We start from the raw sequence: 15134 nt of genomic DNA, 5'->3' as shown, positions 1-15134 counted from the left end.
AGCAACCGATTGGGTGTGGCCCTCGATCGAGAGGTAGAAAGCCTACTACTTACTAAAGGTTAAACCGAAGGAGGCTAGGCCAAGACGAATGTTAGCCAGACCTTTTACAGTACAGTTATACAGTATTGCATAAGGACAATAATGAATATACATTCATGCTTGATAAAGAGGCAATATGGAAGAGTTGCAAGAAGTTTTTATATATTTTTTGGAAAATAACCGATATGGACCTAGCTGACTAACCGAGATCGCTAGCGACTCTGAACATTAGGCTAAATCTCCTCTAGGATATCTTTATGCGGACAGTAGCCCTCAACTGAACCTACCAAACTCGACTTTATTCGATTCAGACTGGCCAGGAGGATAGATCCCATAAAATGAAAGAGAGGGGGCTCTCTTATCATTGATATCCCCCCTGAAGAGCTATAAGGGGGCCGGCCGGAACGCCTATATATGGAGGTATATGCGAAAAATGCAGTCATGAAAAAATTCATGGAGCTTCATATGGCAATTGAGAATACGTATACGAAATATTTCGTCAAAATTCCTCTTACTTTCGTAGTTACAGGGTAATTAGTTAACGTAACTCAATAACCCTAAAACATTGATTCGTACAAGAAAATGCAATATTTCCTCTATTATCGTAAATTTTGATAATTATTGTCAAAGAAATTGGGAGAAATGGCATCTGTAGACATTCCCCGAGTTGAGAAGGAGACTTCAGGCCAAGTCCAGTGTCCTGATAATGATTTAGTGCGATCACAGACATCGAGTAGTCTACACGTTCCATTTCACCTCTGACATACGCCTGCGTTTACGTATGTTTATGTATGTTTCGGCAAGAATTTCATCATGCCAATGAGGAAAAGACAAGGAAAACATCTCGCTAACATACAGACGAAGAAAAATCGCTCAAGTATTATTACAGAATATCATAATATGCGTTGTTAGTGAAGAGAGGGGAGGGTTGCTTAGTAACGCTCCCATCTTGCTTGACAGCACACGTCACACTGTGCCCAAGGCTACGACGATCTTTGAGCAAAGAGATCTTCATTTATGATAAATAACAAAGTTTTGGTTTTTTTAAAACCCAAAATGGAATATGAAAATTCATAATAATCATGATTTATTAATTGTCTTTGTAAAAAAAAGAGTACGCCTTCGAGTTTCACCTCTTGACATTCTCTTGCATTTACATTTGTTTATCTTTGTTTCGGTCAAGAATTTTCATCATGCCAAAGAGGAAAATACAAGGAAAACATCTCGCTAACATACAGAAGAAGAAAATTCGCTGTAATAAGCCAGTTAGTGAAGGGGTGAGAGAGAATTGCGTAGGAAGGAGTTGCCCATTTCTTGCCTCAAGCATGCCCCAGGCTGCGATATATGAGCAAAGGGATCATCATTTATGATTAAATTATGATAAATAAAATAGTTTTTGTTTATTAATACACAAAAAACAAATATACATTCATAATAATCATTATTCATTAACATTGTCTTTATAGAAATACGAAGGAAAACTTTGAACGCCCGTATCTCGAAACTATACTTATTGACCTTCAAATCTATCTTCTCACTCAGTTTTAAAGCTATAACATTGAAATTTGGTATATAACTCAGAAAGACATTATAGAACAATCAAATAGAGCCCTTTTTCCAATTTTTGTTTCTAGTTATTTTTTTTAAAAATAAAATTTTTTTCTCCTGATTTATAGGGTTTTATTTTTTTACCATATTGAAAATTCATATCTTGCAAAAAATGACTTTTAGAAAAAAAAACTCTCCATTCGATTGGAGGTCTACATCAGGTCTATATAGGTAGTAATCCCAGGTCTTAATATTAAATATCAAGGGAGGAGATAGAATTTGAAAATGGTTATTTTTCGGGATAATCACCTGGCGTCACAAAACCGAAGGTCAGAGGCGAAAATCATATGCGGTTTGGAGATGTCCCAAGTCACCTTATTAAGTGGTATGAATATCAAAGTCCTGTCCTTAAAAAAGGGCATTAGCCGGCCGGCCCCCTTAACTCTGTCAGGGGAAGAGGCATAAGGGTAACGGGCTGAACTGATGGGTGGCAACTCTTCCACCTCTTCAGTGAATTAATGAATAGATATATTTGCATCTATTTATTTTGTAAAGAATAATTCATGCACATTTACGTTGGGTAAGGAAAGAGAGAAATAGTTTCTAACTCTCTCTCTCCTACTAAATAATAGACTGCTCATAGCCTATCAAAACATGATAATCTAATATTATGTCGAGTTCAGCTCGAACGCACTCTTGAGCTGGGGGAGGGGGGGGGGGGGGCAAAATACTTTGAATGCCCTCTGTCTAGCCCCCCCCCAGACTACCCCAGGGTATGTCATGAGCGCGTTCGGCACCTCTACGACTCAATAGCTCTAATGATAACAGGTGAGCACATGAATTAGGTACATTTAATACAACAATATCTCTGATTTATTCCTATTTCGGCTAAAATGTGTACCTAATTCCCACGCATCCTTGCTCATGCTCATAAAATGGCGGGGGTACGCCGACTCCCCGCAATGCTTTCTACGGGGCCGAAGGTAATTTGGGAAGTCCCGCAACCTTATAAGTTACGAAAAATGGAAATTGGGGTACTCAACTTTGGTGCAGGAGTCATTTCTGAAGAAGCCATCTCGAATTAAACACTTAATTGCACAATTTACAAAGAGCAAGAAAAAGCGCGTCGCTAGTTCACCAGTTCTAAAACAGGATTGAAGATGGCGCTCGGGTCGGGTAGTAGTAGCAGTAGCGAAGGGGGAGGGAGTGGTCGCTGCGACGGCTCTCCCCATGAGAGGGATTTTGGAAAGGAAACCTCTAATTGGTAGAAGACTTGTGAATAGTGGCTTCCGCTCGCCTTGTACTTTATACCCGACGCCCTTAGGGTACTCGCGTGAGGGTAGTAACCTCAGCATACCATGCTAGCTTTTTTCTCTGGTATATTTAGAACCTATTCATACTAGAAAAGTGAGCAGCAGGATCCTTTTCACCGGCGAACACAGGTCGAACCCAGAAATATATTGGTAACATTGCTTATACTCATAAACAGACTGAGAGAGGATTTGGAGAGGGGTGTGGGTGAACAGGAAAAGTTTACAGCATAAACTATCAAAAACTACAGAAAAACCTCTGAGGATAACTTACTGGAATGTTGAAGTAGTCTGTGATTCCTCGGCAATTTTCTCCCAGAGTGCCAAATGTGATAGATTCATCAATGAATAAGCGTATTTTATACTTTTGCCGTAATTTCACTAACTCAGGTAGAGGGCACATCTTCCCAGTGTTCATGTAAATACTCTCTACAACCATGAATTTGCGTGTTGCATTGGCCTTTTTGGGATCCTGGAAGTAAAGAAAAGACAGTACGTAGTTCAATTAATGAAACAACATATACAGACACTACTCTACTTACAAAGGCTCAACTTAAAAACATTCAGTTATAAACAATTCAGACTGCAAATTAAAATTTTGTTCAGAGCATTCCCCTTTGCCACCTGAAGTTTCAATTTCTTTTTGCATGCCTTTTCTGTACACACAGTATTGTATGCACATTGTACAAGTACCATCCTACTTATGACCGAGCTTGGTTCCAACAAACCAGTAGTAAATCAAATTGGACATAAATCGAACATTAGTAATTGGCCGACATACATACTGGGTGGGGCATAATGTCAAACGGTTGCTGTATAAAGTGTCTACATAGTACTGTAATGTAATGTACTGGTTGGTATTTCAATCTTTTTACCATAATATACTTCTATTGATATATTTTAATAATTTAAGCAAAGTAAATGTATTTATATACATTACATGCATAAATGCAAAATAAAGCAGGGCTGCACTCCAACATTTATCCAGCATGGCGGTCAACTGTCATAATGCAGCGTGCTCTCAGAAGTATGTTTGTAATTATGAGTTGAGTCAACCAGGTGTAAGTTGGATGGTACTTATTGTGTTTTAGGATGAGAAAAATGTTCAGCACTGTATTGATTTTATATCAAGCTGTATACTACTTAAATCAGGCATGAAGAATACAGTAACCAACTTACAAACAATTCAACATACAAATGGCTGTCCAGAACATAACTTGTTTGTAAGTAAGGTGGTGTTTGTAAAATAATGAGTTTATATATTCTCTACTCTGGAGATGGACTCCTCAAGGCCATCTTAGAAATTTACTACCTTTGTTAAATATCTTGTGTTTGTTTTTTATCAAGAAACATATTTTTAAACGCATCTTTTTACTTTTTTTATTTTTTTGTTTTTTTTTTTATTAACCCTCTTACAACCGAAGGGGTATAATAAAAAAGTTGTATTCTGTATGTCGGGGGGGTCTCAGAGTGAGCGTGGAAGCGGAAAAAATATTTTTTTCAAAAAATCACAGTGCGCTTAGTTTTCAAGATTAAGAGTTAATTTTTTGGCTCCTTTTTTTGTCATTGCCTGAAGTTTAGTATGCAACCATCAGAAATGAAAAAATATAATTATCATAAATAAATAATGTGATATATGATGGCGCAAAAACAAAATTTCATATATAAATGTATTCAAATCGTGCTGTGAGCAAAACGGTTAAAGCTAACGAGTTAATTTTTTTGTTGTATTGTACACTAAACTTGGCAATCAATTTTTGGCATATAAACACATTGGTAAAAACGATCAAAGTACACAGGAAAAGAAAATATTTATCACAAAATGATACATGAATTCCGTAACGCGCGGACGGGCTGTAAAAATTTTTTTTTTTTTTTTTTGTTTTTTCAAAAATTCACCCTAATAAATCTAAAGATATTGTTCCCTAGTATACTTCTAATTTGTTTCAAAATGAGATAAATGATTGAATATTACTATACTGTAAGGGGAGTTTTAGCTTACAATTGCAGTTTTCGACCCTTTCGGATGGAGTTAAAAGTGACCGAATGTCGAATTTTTTTATATATGTAGTTTATATGCAAAATATTTCAAAAATGAGAAAAGCTACAACCTTCAATTATTTTTTGTTGTATTCTACATAAAATTGCGCACATTTTCATATATAAAACTCTATGAAACGCCTAATAGGAAATGGAGCAAATATTACGAGAATGCGACGTATGCATTTTGGAGATTTGGGGCGGAGAATCCACGCGCGGGAGGAAGGTTTTTTTTTGTTTTTTTTTTTTTTTAATTTACCATACATCTAAATAGTATTGTGCTAGAGACTTCGAATTTGTTTAAAAATGAAGATAAATGACTGAATATTACTAGACTGTAGAGTTTTTAGCTTACATTGCGTTTTTTTCAACTATTTCGGTAGAGTCAAAGCTGCACCGTACGTGTTTTTTTTCTATTATCGTGATTTATATTGCAATTTTTTAAAATGAAAAAAAGCTACAACCTTCAATAATTTTTTGTTGTTAGTCTACATAAAATTGCGCACATTTTAATATATAAAGCTTTATGTAACGGCTAATTTAAAATGGTGCAAACATTATGACAATCGCACAAATAATTTCTTATTTTTTTTCGGAAGTTACAGCGCGGACGTAAGGAAAATGTCTTTTTTTCATAAATTCACCATAAATCGAAATATTGTGCTAGAGACTTCCAATTTGTTGCAAAATGAAGGTAAATGATTGAATATTACTAGAATATAAGAGTTTTAGTTTACAATTGCGTTTTTCGACCATTTCGGTGGTCAAAGTTGACCGAAGGTTGATATTTTGGCACTTATCGTTATTTATATGAAAATACGTATTTCAAAACTGATAAAAGCTACAACCATGAGTTGTTTTTAGTTGTATTGTGTATGAAATTGCACACATTTCCATATATAAAACTTTATGTAATGGCTAATTTAAAATGGTGCAAACATTACGACAATTGCACAAAAAAATTTATCGGAAGAGTTACTGCACGGACGTAAGGAAAAAGTTTTTTCATAAATTCACCATAAATCAAAATATTGTGCTAGAGACGTCCAATTTGTTGCAAAATGAAGGTAAATGAGTGAATATTACTAGATTAGAAGAGTTTTAGCTTAAAATTGCGTTTTTCGACCATTTCGGTAGAGTCAAAGTTGACCGAAGGTTGAAATTTTGGCACTTATCGTTATTTTTATGAAAATATTTCAAAACTGATAAAAGCTACAATCATGAGTATTTTGTTGTTGTATTTTACATGAAATTGCACATATTTTCATATATAATACTCCATGTAACGGCTAATTTAAAATGGTGCAAAAATTATGTCAAAGTGACGAAATAGTTTCTGAGATGTGTCACTGATACTTTTTAGTGCGATAAGAAAGAAATTCGCGCTTGTGCGCCTGCGTAACGATTGTAAACAAAACAACGCCTTGATCCGTGAGCTCCCAGCATCCCCCAAGGCGCGTGATTCAAAAGTTTTCGCCTGGTAGGCCTATAAGTATTTTTCCGCGAATTTTTAAAAAACTTTTCTATGTCAACGTTTAATACGTCCAATCGGCACCCGACAGACAATTTATCTCAACGTATAATATGTCCAATCGGCGTAAGAGGGTTAATTTACTTTTACTGTTGTATCTCATTTACCCAAACTATTTTCCTCTTTTAACCTTTGGGAATTATATACACCATGCATAAATGAAAACTACTGATGTCATGTTTCCTTGTTTATCTTATCAGTTACTTAAACATTATTACTGTACTATGATCTCTGTACACAAAATGTATCTCATACATTCAGAATTATTAAGTATGCAAATATTTAAACTCTACTCAATCTTTTTTCTTTGGAAAAGTTAAGTTTTTCATAAGCATGAAAAAATTATGATGTTCAAATCTAAACTAACCTTTTTATCTAAAACAGCCTGCTCCTTTAACAATTCTTCCAAATGTTCCACATCATTATGTCGGAAAAATACAATACGGCTGCGACTAGCTTGCAGGCCTCTCTGGATGGGGAAGCTGACCATCTCATCTCTGTAGAGGAAAGAGAAATGCCCAAACTGTTTTCCCATTATGTATATATATATATAAAAAATTAATAGTCAATAACTTTGTTGAATAACAGTAAAAATCTGCTACAATAATACTCACGCATAAATAATATCCCCACTTTAGAATAAGCAGGAATGGCAGATGCTATTGTTGAAAACCCATATGAATATAGAACGGCCATCTCACAATTAAAGAAAGCTGCAAGCCTGTCTTCTAATTCCAAGTGAACTTCTGCAGAGGAAGAGGGATTCTTCATGAAGATAGTTACTGACAAAGTCCCAAATAGTTTAAACAAATCTATGGGTTAGACAGTTGCTGAATAAGTCCCAAATAGTTTAAACAAATCTATGGGTTAGACAGTTACTGAATAAGTCCCAAATAGTTTAAACAAATCTGTGAGTTAGAAGTCTTAACTCTCTTGTGATTATAATACATAATGTACCCTGTCTGGAAAATCAAAACTTTTTCCAATTTAAAACTGAACTGAATCAACTGAAAATGAAGGTACTGACAAAACTTATTTAAGGGACCCATGCCCAACAATTATCATTAGATGCTCACTGATTCTAGAAACATTTAATTTTTCATGCTGAATTGCATCTATAATGCAGGGGGATTGGACATAGTGGGATAAAGGAAAGTATTACCATTTAATACCAAATGGAAAGTTTCTGGCTAAAATACTATAAGGACAAATCATTAGTCAATCATGATGAGATAGCAATCATTTTCAGCACCAAATTCATCGTAACCCCATACATATTAATAACTACTTACGTTGTACCATAAAAACCTCGAGGTCCACAGGATCCAACCCATACTTGTGAAGACATTGCAGAGCAGCTTCTTCAACCTCTGGTCGCTCACCCAAGTTCAAATAACTGTGAGTTCCAAGATTTAACACCTTCTCACCAGTTCCCAAATCAATATAACGCCCAACCTGAAAATAGTAATATATCAAGGTCCATCAAAATAACATACTGAATTCTGTAAACGCTCTCAATGTTTCACAGCATATAATGATTTGCAAGTCTTTTACAGCCACTTTCTATGAGATTAATTAGGTATCATATATAATCAACTGTTAACAAAGTCATATGTATAACCACATATTACTCTTAAGAATTTATCTATCTTTCTGTTTTCTCACCAAGTTAGATCAGGGGTTACACATTTGATACATTACCGTATGTAGCACATATTACTCTTAGAATTTATCTATCTTTCTGTTTTCTCACCAAGTTAGATCAGGGGTTACACATTTGATACATTACCGTATGTACTTTGTAGGACAAATCATCACACCATTCTAAGAAAACCCTTTCATAGACATATACCCCCTCCTTTTGCAAATGCCTTTTTTTCAACACTTCTTGCCAGACAAAACCTAGTCTTGAATTTGAATTACAGTTGCTGTTAATAGTATTACCATAATATTATTATTATCATTTCAGTAGATGAAACTTATTCACATGGAACAAGCACACAGGGGGCCATTGACTTGAAATTCAAACTTCCAAAGAATGTTGGTTTTAACCTACCTCTGCAGACATCTTATTTACTACTAGAGAACCCGTCTCTCACCAAACTCACAATGGTCATGAGCCAAGATTCTTCCCTTGAGAACTATACAGTCAACATGTGCTATGCATCATGCACCATACTTTCACATAATTTTCACTCTTTTCATCTTTTCAAATTTTGATTTTCCATTAGGTCAGTGCAGGATGCCATCCATTTTGGCTGCCTTCCAGGTTGGAGGTTACTGGAATTGGTTCTGTTCTTTTCCAGGTAATTATTTCAAGGATCTCTTGCAGCTGAAATTTTATCTTTTGGGTTCTGAGGTTAGTGTTTGGGGGTACAGTTCTTACTAGCATCCCTTCAGGCCCACCGGTACTGCTTCCTCACTATATTTTCATCCGCTCTAAGTTCCATGTAGTACCCAAGCACAGGCTGTTCACTTTATTTTTAATACCTGTTTACTTTTACATTATCTGGCTCTTGCTTTTATTCCTTTTTAAAGCCAATCCTTGGAGGCAGCTCTAAGCAAATCTATGAACATGGTTCAGTGGTGTGTTGAACCCTTACAGGCCACGCTGATTACAGTTGTCACTTTTCCACACTTTATATTTTAGGTGGTCTTTCACATACACACCTAATCACTGGTCCCATTTTCCTGCCAAGAGCAACCAGATTCATTGAATAGCACCTCCAATATTTAGTTCTAGAGGTCTTTTATTCCTCACACTGTTGGACTGTGGAACAGGCCCCCAGGAGATGATGTGGAATTGGAACTTCAGATGTTCAAGTGAAGATGCAAACCATCACTACTCTAATACAATTCAACTTTTATTTTGTTAATTTATCTGTTTTTTCTAATAACTGATCTCCTCTTTCTGTATTTACCATTACATTCTGTTACTTCTTTCAAATGAACACCATACTCTATGGAGGCTTGAATTTCAACTCAATGGCCCTTGTGGACTTGTTCCATATGAATAGGATTCACCATCTGCATAATGTTTGTTTGTATGGTGTTTTTACGTTGCATGGAACCAGTGGTTATTCAGCAACGGGACCAACGGCTTTACGCGACTTCCGAACCACGTCGAGAGTGAACTTCTATCACCAGAAATACACATCTCTCACTCCTCAATGGAATGGCTGAGAATCGAACTTACGACCACCACTCTGCATAATGATAACAATACCTGTACGCCGGACTTAAGGTTGGCCAATAAAAAAAACAACACATCAATGGGACAAAGATGATATGCAAATGCACATAGTACAAGAAAAAATATTCTAAAAAATCTTCAGTATGTACCTTCCATGGGAAGTTGAAAGTGAATATTTCCAACCCGGTGTGGGTGTGGGGCCTCTTTTCCAAGACACTCATAAAAATATGATGCTATAGCAACATATACATGTCCTTCCCAATAGTTTTTCTTATTTTATTTTGTGAAATCACTATTACAGCTCACATAATATTTTAACAGATAAGAAGTAAAATCAGCAACATTCCCCAACCATATTTAAGGTAAAATTATTTACAAGGTGTACTGGGATGAGATGTATTAACTTTCAGTGAGTTATAAATGTTCTTTCTAAGAACTAAAACCAACAGAAATCCCTTCTACAAGGACTGGGAGATATATGCATAGAACATTCCCCCCATGAAATCTCAAGTCACACTGATTTCCCTTGCATCCTAGACTCAGGTGTTAATGGCGCTATAAGAGTTGCATTATGTGATAGGAACATTTTCTTCCAAAATTCATTCAAATATTATAGTGCAAAATAACAGTACTCATATGAGCTGAATAGGGAGGTTCATACGCAATTATTAGGGATCATGAGAGCCCTGCCATCCTCAAGGGTTAATTATTTCACTACATATTATTATAAAGGATTAGTCTATCCAGACCTCTGAGCCTAATAAAGGCTCTTCTCCGGCAGGTTTTCAGGAATTAATCCTGAAAAGAAAGTTAAACATTATTTAGAAAACCAGTTTTATTCAGGACATGATGATCCTATTAAATGGAATTCTTTGCCTTCAGCAAGTGCCTTTTAATGTTGGGTTTAGAAAATAAATGCTTCTTTGTTGGTGCCAAATTGGGTATTCAACTAGTAAGTGCTGGACAGTCACTGGTGTTTGGCATGTAATACTTTGCATTGGGTCTGAAAGTGGATTTGACATTATATGACCATGTGAAAATCTAGTATTCCCTATATGTCATCTTGTTAATACAACTTCTTTAGCTCTTCCTTTCTGAAACGATGACACCCATGAATGAGCTTCACTTGATATATTTCTTAGTTTGTTTGTAGTTGGCACTGATGTCCAATCTGTTTGCCAGTCTTGATATATTAAAGGCTTAAGGGGGCCGGCCAGCTAATCCATTTTTTAAGGACAGGACTTTGATATTCATACCACTTAATAAGGTGCCTTGGGACATCTCCAAACCGCATATGATTTGCGCCTCTGACCGGTTTTGTGATGCCAGGGCGATTTATCCCGAAAATAACCATTTTTCAAATTCTATCTCTTCATTTGATATTTAATATTAAGACCTGGGATTACTAACATAATAGACCTGATGTAGACCTCCAATCAAACGAGGAGTTTTTTTTCTAAAAGTCATTTTTTTTGCTAGATATGATTTTTTCTTTATGGTAAAAAAATAAACCCAATAAATCAGAGAAAAAAAATTATAAAAAAAAGATAAAACAAAAATTGGAAAAAAGGGCTTGATTTGATTGTTCTATAATGTTTTTCTGAGTTATATATCAAATTCCAATGTTATAGCTTTAAAACTAAGTGAGAAGATAGATTTTAAAGGTCAATAAGTATAGTTTTGAGATACGGGCATTCAAAGTTTTCTTTCATATTTTTATAAAGGACAATGTTAATAAATAATGATCATTATGAATGTATATTTTTTTTGTTTTTTTTTTGTGTATTAAACCAAAACTATGTTATTTATCATAATTTAATCATAAATGATGATCCCTTTGCTCATATATCGTAGCCTGGGGCACTGCGTCAGGCAAGACGGGGCACTCCTTCCTACGCAACTCTCCCTCTCTCTCTCCTTCACTAACTCGGCTTATTACAGCGAATTTTCTTCTTTTGTATGTTAGCGAGATGTTTTCCTTGTATTTTCCTCTTTGGCATGATGAAATTCTTGCCGAAACAAAGATAAACAAACGTAAATGCAAGAGAATGTCAGAGGTGAAACTCGAAGGTGTACTTTCTTTTTACAAAGAAAATGTTAATAATCATGATTATTATGAATTTCATATTCCTTTTTGGGTATTAATGAACCAAAAACTATGTTATTATCAAAAAGAAAGATCCCTTTGCTCAAAGACCATAGCCTGGGGCACAGAGTGACGTGTTCGACAGGCAAGACGGGGGCGTAAACTAGCAAAACCCTTCCCTCTCAACTCTTCACTAACTCGCTAATATCATGAAATAATTATGGAATTTCGTAATCATATTAGAGCAAATTTTCTTCATCTTCATGTTAGCGAGAAGTTTTTTTGCTGTCTTTTCCTCATTGGCATGATGAAATTCTTGCCGAAACAAAGATAAACATACGTAAAAGCAAGCGAATGTCAGAGGTGAAACTCGAACGTGTAGACTACTTGGGTTTTGTGCTCGCACTGAATCGTGGTTGCAACTTGGTAGCTGACTGCTTCTTCTCTGCGACTCATGGAATGGGAAAAATCTACAGATGCCATTGCTTACTATTTCTTTGACACTAATTATCAAAATTTACGATAACAGAAGAAATATTGCATTTTCTTGTATGGATCAATGTTTTTGGCTTATTGAGTTACGTTTACTAATTACCCTGTAACTACGAAACTAAGAGGAATTTTTACGAATAGTTTCGTATACGTATTCTCAATTGCCATATTAAACTCCATGAATGTTTTCATGACTGCATTTTTTGCCCTATACCCCCATATATAAGGGTTCCGGCCGGCCCACTTAATTGACATTACCCAGTCTGATACAGGAGCATGTACAATTGTTGATAGAATAGTGGAAGTTGATTTGGCAGCTGTATCTGCTCTTTTGTTTCCTTCAATTCTTACATGTACTGGAATCCAACATATTTTTATTAATTAGTCCTAATTGGATAAGTTGAAGGATTATTATTTGGATTTCTTGTACAAGATGATTTCGAGACTTGTATTTATTTATAGCGGCAACAGCACTTCGTGAGTCACTGAAAATTATGGTGGAAATTGCTCTCTTCTCAGATATTTTGTCCAGTACTATTTGTATGGCCATGAGTTCTGCAGTATACGTATAATGATGATATTCAAGAAAGACTTATTTTGATTAATTTATCTCTTGAGAATGCTGAAGCTCCTACTCCAGTATTGCTTTTTTATCCATCCGTAAAGATCAAAAGTTGATCCCCTTTACTTCTGATGTGTTCTACGGTGTTTTGGTGGTATACATCTTTGTTTGTCATATTTCTTTTTAGAAGATAAGATAGAGCAGTGCGTATTTTTATTCAATTCAAAGTCCAGGGTGGTAGGAGTTCCATTGGTGGATGGAAAATTTGTGTAATATTATGTGAATTCATTAAATATTTGGTTCTTTCTGGGAAAGAGCTATCACTATGGTTTTCAAATCTTTAATTATAAGTCCGAAAGCAGGTAGCAGCAGATGTATGTCCCCTGTAATCACAGGGGTTAGGGATCACAACCATCCACATTACGCAAAAATACTCGTGAAGTTGGTATCCCCCTCTCAAAATGCTTATAACTGGCAACTTAAATAGTTCAGACACCAAAGACCCACCTCTAAAAATGCTTAAACAGGTACTACTCACTTAACGACATAGTACTCATTTTACGACAACCTGGAGTTACGAAGACAACATGATGAGAGTGAAAAAACCATAAAATGAAAATAAAAACATTGACAATATTGGCCAAGAGAAAAGCTATTCAGTGCTAATAATCTAGCCTAGCCTAGGTTTTGAAAACTGTGAAATCTATGGCTAAAACAATAAGGCTTTAATATACTTTGTAAAGAAAAGCTATACAGTTGAACCTCTTAAAGTCTGTATTCTATGATCTGAGAACTTTACCGGTTGGCTTGATTCAGCTGCCATTAGTTTCTCAGTAATGAAAAGAAAATGTGTGAATTCTTAGTAATGAAAATAAAATGTGTGAAGCCAAATGTTTTTTTAATATTAACTTCAAAATAAATATATTTTTTTTAAATATTCCACTTATGAAGTCTCTACCAAGCAATCCTTCTAATCAAAACAATGAGACATTTGGCATGCACGAATTCCTTACTCTTGGTATGCTTGAAAGATTTACTTGTAATACAGTCTGATCAATTTTTATACAACTGTATTTCCATACATATTCGAAATGTCACCCATGAGATCAGATGATGCTAGAGGTAAGGAGTGCAAGCATAAATCTTTGTTAATGCTAGACAATGCTAATACCATTAGCGAATAGTTTAGTTCACTTTCCTCAATAGATGGCATTGTGCTTTGTTTACGTTTTGACGTCGACATTCAAATGCCTCATGATCGCCAAAATTCATTCATTATTTTTTTCATTTCACTACCCTCTACAGTAAAAAAAAAATGGCGAAGAAACTAATAGCAATAATTATGAAATACCAAAATTAGAATATAAAAGTCACTGCAGAATAACGTGCAGATTCTGAGAAAAGTTTATTACTGTATTTACTTACTAGTAAGCTAAATGTGTTGAGTAAAGTACATTATTTTAAAGAAAATTACATATTTTGAAGTTATAAAATAAAGAAGTTAAAATATATGAGTAATAAAACGTTAAAAAGCATTGTCAGAACTTTGCCAAGTAGTAGGCTATGTCGGAAATTAGTTCTGTGTATAAAATGACTGAAAATTAATGTTATTAGTCAAAATAAAGAGAATAATGCGTTTAACGACGAATTCGTTTAACATAGTGGTCACTGGAACAGAACCCCATCGTTAAAATAAGGAGTACCTGTAATTTCCAATTTTAATGGTTAAAACACCAAATACGTATACCTTAAACTATCATCCTAAAACCTTTTAACATAATTTCAGAGTGGCCTTCAGTACCAGGAAGACTCGACTGTAAAACCCCCACGGAAGGACAATCTACCTTTTCCATTGTGCCCTTGTCCATCATCTTCGACACTTCCTCCTGAAAAGCCAGGTGGTTCGGAAAACCTTGAGCGTACGTCAAGTGCAGGAGAGGGTGATCGGAGAGGTGGAGGGAAGTCGAATGGAAGTAGATATCCTACCTGAAGGATATCTACTACCCACATTTCAGCTCTGTGCAATTGTCACTTGGTCCAATGGCTCACCAGGCTTCAGGCATTCACTATCGATGGCAAGGGGCAGGAGTGGCGCCCTATCTATTGATAACCTAACCTGCCCCTGCCCCTAACTCCCTCCCTGGTTTTGAAGAGTGAGGCTGAAAGGGATGCTTCTGCAGCTGCTTCTTTAGAATAGGCGGTGGCCGTGAGGCCCTAGTGGAAGTCAATGGCTTTGAAGGCTTCCTGGGAGGCAACTGCGTACTCTGCCTTGGAGCTGGAGGTTGAAAATGAGCTCTTGATTTGTGACTGCCTGCTGGACAAGGAGATTGTTG

The 15134-nt window shown here is 35.7% G+C and overlaps 2 protein-coding genes across 2 annotated transcripts in view; one reads left to right on the top strand and one right to left on the bottom strand.

Moving 5' to 3' along the window:
* Positions 1-15134, top strand: part of LOC135211384 (serine palmitoyltransferase 1-like) — an 81510-nt gene that overhangs the window by 40570 nt on the left and 25806 nt on the right. The gene's annotated exons all lie outside the window — the stretch shown is intronic.
* LOC135210647 (serine palmitoyltransferase 1-like) overlaps positions 3136-15134 on the bottom strand; it is a 13737-nt gene continuing 1738 nt past the window's right edge. Inside the window, 6 exon segments of the mRNA XM_064243433.1 lie at positions 3136-3369; positions 6836-6965; positions 7083-7101; positions 7104-7280; positions 7761-7923; positions 12498-12595. Coding sequence (XP_064099503.1) covers positions 3136-3369; positions 6836-6965; positions 7083-7101; positions 7104-7280; positions 7761-7923; positions 12498-12595 — 821 coding nt within the window.

This window comes from Macrobrachium nipponense, chromosome 4, assembly GCF_015104395.2.
Source record: "Macrobrachium nipponense isolate FS-2020 chromosome 4, ASM1510439v2, whole genome shotgun sequence".
In the NCBI taxonomy this organism is placed as follows: domain Eukaryota; kingdom Metazoa; phylum Arthropoda; class Malacostraca; order Decapoda; family Palaemonidae; genus Macrobrachium; species Macrobrachium nipponense.
Note: the sequence above shows the minus strand (reverse complement) of the source record. Positions and strands in the feature narration are given on the sequence as shown.